The following is an 8290-nucleotide window of genomic DNA, read 5'->3' on the forward strand; positions in this document are numbered from 1 at the left end:
CTCTACCAGCTACTAATCCAAGTTCATCTGCTACACTACACATATGCATGCTACTTGGATGATGAAAGCTGCCACAGTGGTTTTGCCACTTGTCAGTAAGATCAAGTGATTATCTCTGTGAATAAGTTACCACTTGTATTATCTTGACATCACAAAGTACTTCTGTTTTGTAGATGCTTACATAAGCATGAAATCAAAACTTATCTGACTGTTCCTAGGGGGCGTCACAGCCAGGAGGACGATATAAAGCTGAGTGCCAGTCTTGGAGAAACAGCAGCACCACAGGAGAAGCGTACATACTCAAGAGACGAATCTACAGCCATGGACACCATCACACATCAGCAGAAAAATGCCCCAGGTAAGCATTAGATTCTAGCAGCAATGCACAAATTACCTTCATATCAATTATTTTCTTAATTGATTAGAATGTTTCTTGTTTGTACTTAAATAAAGTGTGTCATTTTTTGCATAGAGCTGAAAAAATCCAAGTCTAGGAAAAACATCAACCACTTCACGGATGTGCACGGTCTGCCTTGCATTGAGAAGATTGTAAGCTCAGTGGAGGACACCCCCGAGCCCATCTGCACCAACATAACTGGCAAAATCCCAGAATGGATCAATGGCAGCCTTTTGAGAAATGGGCCCGGGAAGTTTGAGATCGGAAACCAGAAGTGAGTATAAGTTAAAGTGTTAATGCATCTACTGCAGCCGCTACATCACAAGACTGACTCCTTTCCCCTGCTCCCTCCATTCTTATCAGGTTCAACCACTGGTTCGATGGTATGGCTCTCCTGCACCAGTTCAAAATATCCAACGGTCAGGTGACTTACAAGAGCCGCTTCCTGTCCAGTGACAGTTACCAAGCCAACAAGGAGCACAACCGCATCGCAGTGTCAGAGTTTGGCACTATCACCATGCCAGACCCCTGTAAAAACTTCTTCCAGCGCTTCCTGTCAAGATTTGAATTACCAAGTGAGTATTTTATCAAACCGCATGAACAGGAACCAAACTCTTTTACTGCAGTGAATGAACTGTAATCTGAATGTAAACTTCCTTACACAGTTAAGTTCACTTCCATATACCTACAGATATGTGAAATATTGAATGAGTGAACACGGAGTTGTGGACGTCCTGTTCTGTGTCATTAACTTAGGCACCTTCTTCTTCCCCTCTAGAGTCCTCAGATAATGCCAATGTGAGCTTTGTGACCTACAAAGGTGATTACTACGTCAGCACAGAAACAAATGTCATGCACAAAGTGGACCCTGAGACACTAGAGACAACTAAAAAGGTAACATAATGTTGAATGTGGTCATTCTTGATCATTCTGAGGAGGCATACAGTATCTGCGCACAGCAGCTCATTTTATTGACCCAGTGCTTTAAACATGACAGTTAAAACAAGTCATAAACTAATGCAATATACTTTATAGCAAGCTTGCAGGCTACTGCCTTTCCTCATTCTATGGTTGGCTGCTGGATAAAATCCAAATATATAGTGTTAACAAAGTCTTTGCACTCATGCATTTGTATACTAGGTGGACTGGAGCAAATTCATTGCCGTGAACGGAGCGACCGCACACCCTCACACTGATCCCGATGGAACAACATACAATATGGGGAATTCCTACAGCTCTAAAGGTATTTTAGTAACATCCAATCAGCATGTCTGTGTATTAAGTGACAAGTGTACAGAACAACAACCCTGCTGCCCATGTGTCTGATGACCTTTAGTGAGAAACTAATTGTATCTGTGCTGACAGGAGCGTCCTATAACATCATCCGAGTGCCGCCGACCAAGGAAACCCCTGAAGATACCCTGGAGGGAGCCACAGTGCTGTGCTCTATTCCTTCAGAGGACAAGACCAAACCATCCTACTACCACAGCTTTGGTGAGCAGAAGTTCTCAAATCAAAGCCTTGACTATACATTCTATCTTAATGTGCTTTCTACCACGATGTCTATGAAGATTTCCTTTAAGGATGCACTGATCAGATACGCTGGCTAGGTATAAGCACACATACTGACCTTATTAAGTGGACAAGGTATTGACCAGACGTGACCGATCCACTTTAAATTCTGTTTCTTCGTCAATGTGATCAAATCCAGTCTTACTTAAATACTATGTGATCTAGGGCTTCACTAATGATAATTTCCCTTTCCTTCCTTTATTTATTCAGTTAATTATCCCTAAAATCCCTAGAGCCCAAAGTGACAGCTTGAAATCCTGTTTTGTCTGACCAAAAGTATATGACAGTATATGAAAAAGAGAAGCAGCAAATCCTCCCATTTGACAAACTAGAATGTGAGAAATCAACAAATCGTTTCAGATACACAGATTTTGAATTTGGGAAGAAGAGGGCACTGGTATCGGATTGGGACTGGGTACTGACCAATACCCCCAGTTGAGGTATCAGAATTGGTATCCAAAGAGAAAAGGCTGCATTGGGGCATCTCTAGTTTCCTCATGAAAATGAACACAACTCATCCTTTCAGAATTTGAAGTAGAAACTAATATAATCTCAATCCATTATAGCAATGTCTGAGAACTACGTGGTGTTCATTGAGCAGCCCATCAAGATGGATCTGTTGAAGATTGTGACCGGCAAGTTGACAAAGAAAAGCATCAGTGATGGCATTCACTGGGACCCAAAACACAACACTATCTTCCACCTGATTGACAAGCAGACAGGGAAGGTAAGGCTCAAACACGGTCCTTGAGTTTTCTAAAAATGCAGCCGATTCACTATGCTTGGACTGTATATCAAACAAATAGCGGTTGCCTTCATTCTTCTGTTCATTCATGCTTTTCAGGTAAACTCTACTAAGTACTTTGCCAAGCCGCTGTCAACCTTCCACCAGATCAATGCATATGAGGAGGACGGCTCCTTGATCATAGATATGTGTGCTTCAGATGATGGCCAGGCAATCACTAACTACAACATCCAGAACCTGCGCAAGTCCGGAGATGCTCTTGATGAGGTAAGCGGGTTAAAAAAAGGTCACTACTCAAAGAGTTGTACGTTCCACGCTTCCTCCACTTGTCCAAACATAGTGGAGTGCTTAAGTTGCTTGTTTTTTTTTGAGGCTGAAAAGATGTTAATATTTTCCCATCAGGTGTATAACACCTTGTGTAGAGTCTTCCCACGGCGTTTCATTTTGCCTCTCAATGTGGACAATGGTACACCCTACGGCCAGAACCTGAACAACCAGCCCAACAGCGAAGCTACTTCTATAAGAATTGCCAAGAACAAGGTAAGCTGACATGATTTACAAGAGTTTCACAACTTCCTAATGGCTGTCTTTGACAGGTGTGTGATTGCACACTATCTTGCTAACATACAGAGTTATGACCCATCGCCCTTGTGTACATTACTGTACATATGGTGCATGTTTTCCTCATTGCCACGTATTGTAACTGCATTTATTTTGAATACATTTTATATTTCCAAGCACTGAATCTCCTTTCTTTGTTCTCATAATGTTTTGTAAAACATCCCAACTGTTAATACCCATTAACAGGAGACCTATTTCTTACTTTACCAGTTAACTTTGGAAATGAACTATAGCACTGTAACTGCCAATGTTCCCTGAGTCTCATTACCCACGTTGCTTTTTTTCCTCTGTGCAGGTCTTCTGTACCCACGAGGACCTCCACGGGGAGGATCTTCATCAATATGGAGGTCTGGAGTTCCCTCAGATCAACTACAAGAAGTACAACACCCACACCTACCGCTACTTCTATGGCTGCGGCTTCAGACATCTTGTAGGAGACACACTGATCAAGATGGACCTCCACGGGAAACACATGAAGGTGAGTCGAATTTCATTTCTCTCTCTTGGATGTTTCCAGCTGTTACAGCATGGCAAAAGTGACTTATTTTAGTGATGTAGTCGTAGATGTAATAGAGTGATATGCTGTAATATTTAGCAAATGCAACAGAGATACATTCGAACTTCCAAATTAATGTTTTTTTATGTAAATATATTGGAATATATTATATGATTTGTATATAATTTGCAGTATTTTTATATGATAAATAACATAGCTTAAGATTTGTTAAATGCAAATATGATGACAATCAAACTGCAGCAAACTTGAACTCTAAGATTCATGAGTGACAATTGTACTTTCTCACAGGTGTGGGAACAACCCGGTCTTTATCCCTCTGAACCCATCTTCGTACCCTCCCCTAATGCCACAGAGGAGGATGATGGTGTCATCTTGTCTGTGGTCATCACTCCGAATGAGGTCAGTCGGGTTCAGTAAAAGATTTTGGACAACTGTACCTCAGATAAAGGCGAAGGATTTCCCCTTCTGTAATGGCAGAAACATGACTTGCGCACTCATACTACCCGTCATATACTACACTGCTTTAAAGTTTACTATGGAAAGCTTACGTTTTTTTCTGTGTCTAACTCTTTCCAGGACAAGAGTACGTTCCTCCTGGTTTTAGATGCCAAAACGTTTGAGGAGCTGGGCAGGGCTGAGGTGCCTGTCAACATCCCCTACGGTTTCCATGGGACATTCAATGCCACAGCATAGAAACACGTGAGGGGGAAATAAATGAATGTACCTGACTTCACATGGACAGGTGGAAGTCGTGGCAGAGGTTATACACTATGTAAATATTGTCTGTGATGTTTTGTTTGTCTCATCATACATGTAAGATTGGATGTGTTAGCAAAAATTTTAAAAAAAGGTTTAAAGTTCATGTTGTAGCTGTTATATAGATCTATTATACTGTGTTAAGAAACTATTTAAAAACATGTCCTGTTGTTAATAGGTTGTTTTTTTCTAAATCATTGTTTTAAATATTTGTTCATGTTTTATATTGTTTTGCTGATTGATGTTCTTGTATGTACAGTGTCTTTGAGTATTTAGAAAAGCGTTTTTAAATATAATGTGAAAACAAAATAAATAAATATTTCAAGTAAATTCACATTTTAAGACAAGGACTGTGGGTGGGTGGGAGCATCTGAAGACAAATGCATTCTTGTTGTTCTCACTGTGACTGCAATAACGTTTTTTACATAACAGAAAATGTTCAAGTTCAGCAAAGACTTTTTATGGCCTCTAATTTTGTAATAAACGGATAAGCAAATGTACACTCTGGCACAGGGCCCACATGTTGGAGAGAGCTAAGTGAATGAAAATGTACTTTTAAATACACAGATGAAACACTGTGAATAAATAAAACTGGACTTAAACATCATGTCTATGTGCATTCATTTCCTCCTTGCAGTAATAATTGTAGCCATAAGAAAAGTAATTTCATTCAATAAAAACTTTAAATTTTAGTCAGTTATCATATTAAAATATTCACAAAAACCCCATCAACTCTACAATATTATGAGTCGTACATATTTCAAATAGTCCATTTATGAGGCTGTGGCACCTGAGTGTGGCACACTGGCGCCCTCTGCTGGTCAGCCATTCCTAACACTGCTTGAATCCCATTTAAAAACAAACTGAATGTATAGCAGAGATTATTAATTTAAGATTATTAATATTTGTGTGTGTTTAAGGAGAGGGCATCCCCCTCAGTCACTCTTTATATTAGCTTAACAACGACACATAAAAATCTTTTGAAATTCTTTATAAACACATGTACATTCATTTTTGCATACTGAACTTTCTTTTACATTAACTTTCTTTATCACAAATTATAAATCTGGTATGAAGAACCAAAAAAAGCAACTGATAATAAGTGATCAGATCTGAGGAAGAATAAATAATCTATTCAAAATGAGTTTTTACTAACTCAATAAACCCATAACAGCACTTTGTCAATGTCACATTTTCACAGAGAATTAGTTAATAAGATTAACATATATACTATAGAAAGCACATGTACAATACATAAACAAAGCTCAGTGAAATAAACAGGTCTGTACACTTAACCCAGCAGTTTATCAGAAATTAGAGCCAACGTTTGCCTCAGATGGTTTTTCTTCTCTTTAAGGTAGGACTCAAGGTTTTGAGCTTCTGCCAAAATGCCCTCCAGCTCCTTCATCTGGGAGGTATCTGCTGCTGCTCTCTCACTGCAACAAACCAGATACTGACAATAGTGAGGTCATGAGTCCTAGCCCCACAAGGGGGGTTTGGGGACATGGGACATAGAGAAATAATAATAACTTGGAAAGTTAATTAAAGTGCCAGCTACAGTATACAGGTGCATCTCAATAAATTAGAATATCATGACAAAGTTCATTTATTTCAGTACTTCCAAAAAGTGAAACTCATTATATCATAATAGTATCTCATAAGCCACACCCAGTTGAAATATTTCAAAGCCCCCTTTATTTCTTTTTGATGATTACGGCTTACGCTAACAAAACCAAAATTTATATTTTCCATAAGACCAAATCATTTTAATACAGAAATTGTCGGACTCAAACTCCGAAAAGTATGTTATATATGCAGCTCAGTATTTTGTCGGGCTCGCATTTTGCATGAATTCTTCCCATCATGCAGGCGTTGGCAGGAGGTGATCAGACTGTGGCACGGCCCCGAGTGTTATTGAGGTCCAGGTTGCTTGATAGTTGGCCGTTTCATGTGAGGTCTCTGCATTGTTGGGGTCTGGTGTTCTCGTCCCTTCCTCCTTGACACAGCCCATAGATTTCTCTAATGGGGGGTTCAGGTCATGGAGAAGTTTGCTGGGCCCCATTCAAGCACAGTAAAAACCATGCATAACCTTGAACCCCCAAAGGTATTGGTAAAAGGCCTTTTGGCCATAATGGGCCCCAGGTGGGCGCAAATGAAATCAGTCTGCTCCCATTAAGGCTTATCCAGCAAAAAGGAAGCCATGAAAGTGCCCTACAAAGATTGTCCTTGAGAGATGGGCTGCCCGTTGACTGTGGACTTGATAAAAACACAGTGGACGGGAACCCACCCCTTATTTTTTTTTTATTGCTAAAAACCTCCTCTGTCCTCCCCATGATTCACAAAAAATGCCGTGAACCCAGCGAGGGGTGGTGGCTGACGGGCCCTGAAGAAAATGAACCCAAAGTTCACCTTACAGCCCCAGCACCAAAGCCAGGCACAAAAGGTGAGGCAACAGCCAGCGATATACTACACAACTTTAAACGCCATCATCCAACACCACCAATGACCATAATTAAATTCAATACTGAGAGAAACTGCATCCCCTCAAAAAGAACTTAACAAAAAACCCTGTACGTACGAAATGGTTATTCTTGTTAGAATGTTGAGCCTCTTGAACCGTGCAAAACTAAAATTCCATGTGTACATTCCAGCATTCAATTCCAAATGGGAATAGTTACATAAATAGCATGAAATTAAAAAGAAACAATTATGTGACCCCACATGGAAATGCATCCCCCATAACAATAATGAAAAGTAGCGACAAGTAAAACGCTGAAAAGTTCAAGTTAAGGGAACCACCCAATTTAAAGGTCCCAGTTGTAACAATTAGAGAAGGATTTGTGCTAAAATTTGCAGAATAATTCATAGGTAATGTTTTCATTAGTGTATAAGTCACCTGAAAAAATAAGAATTGTCGTGTTTTCTGTCACAATTTAAGAAATGGAGCCATTGTTATCGTACAGAGGGAAGTGGGTCGCTCTTCTTCGGAGGCTGCCATGTTTCTATAGTAGCCCAGAACCAAGACAAAGCCAAGACACTGGTCTTAAAAAAAATAATAGGAAAGCCCCTGTTTTTTGCAAGTTTTTGCGACGACTGTGAATTTCTCCCTACAGGTTCGGGCAGACTGAGCTGTAATTCAAGAAAATGGTTGCAGAAAAATCCTGCATTACATTGCTAATGTAACTAAAATCCTACACACTAGTCTTTTTTAAGTATTTTTTGTTTTGTTAAACTAATTAAAAGCATAGGAATAATTAAGAAATTATTTCATGTATTTCGTAAATGTGAAATCAATGGCACCAGTTGGCCAAGGAGAAAAACGAATGAAATACATTAAGGCAGGGAAACAATTTGGCATATCTGTTTAAAATGTTAAATTGATCTCCCTCCCAAACCTTCATTTTTCATAATGAAATGAATTATTGGAAAAACATATTTGTTGTCCAATGTCTAGAAGGTAAAAAAATAAATTAAACCTCCAAAAAAGCCTTTCGGCTATGTCAGGCGACTTGATTTAATGGCAACAATGGTATAACTAGGACCATTCAGTTACCCATGGCCAACTCCATCACAACCAGACAAAAATGAAGGTTAAAAAAAGTCCAATAGGCCAATAAAAACATATATATTTAAAATTAATGAATGCCGCATTTGTTAGGCCCTTATTGATTTGATTGAAAAC

The 8290-nt window shown here is 39.4% G+C and overlaps 1 protein-coding gene across 1 annotated transcript; it reads left to right on the forward strand.

The window, feature by feature from the left end:
- Window positions 1-61: 61 nt before the first annotated feature.
- On the forward strand, window positions 62-4788 carry bco2b (beta-carotene oxygenase 2b). Its single transcript, XM_035680369.1, is given in 14 exon segments — window positions 62-91; window positions 219-289; window positions 291-358; window positions 473-671; window positions 761-972; window positions 1176-1291; window positions 1538-1640; window positions 1763-1891; window positions 2536-2696; window positions 2814-2981; window positions 3117-3254; window positions 3631-3813; window positions 4141-4251; window positions 4429-4788. Coding segments are annotated over 14 exon segments (1806 nt in total). The 3' UTR covers window positions 4546-4788.
- The last annotated feature ends 3502 nt before the right edge of the window (window positions 4789-8290 follow it).

Source organism: Morone saxatilis, unplaced genomic scaffold (assembly GCF_004916995.1).
Source record: "Morone saxatilis isolate NCDOM2014 unplaced genomic scaffold, NCSU_SB_2.0 Contig8, whole genome shotgun sequence".
Taxonomy (NCBI): domain Eukaryota; kingdom Metazoa; phylum Chordata; class Actinopteri; family Moronidae; genus Morone; species Morone saxatilis.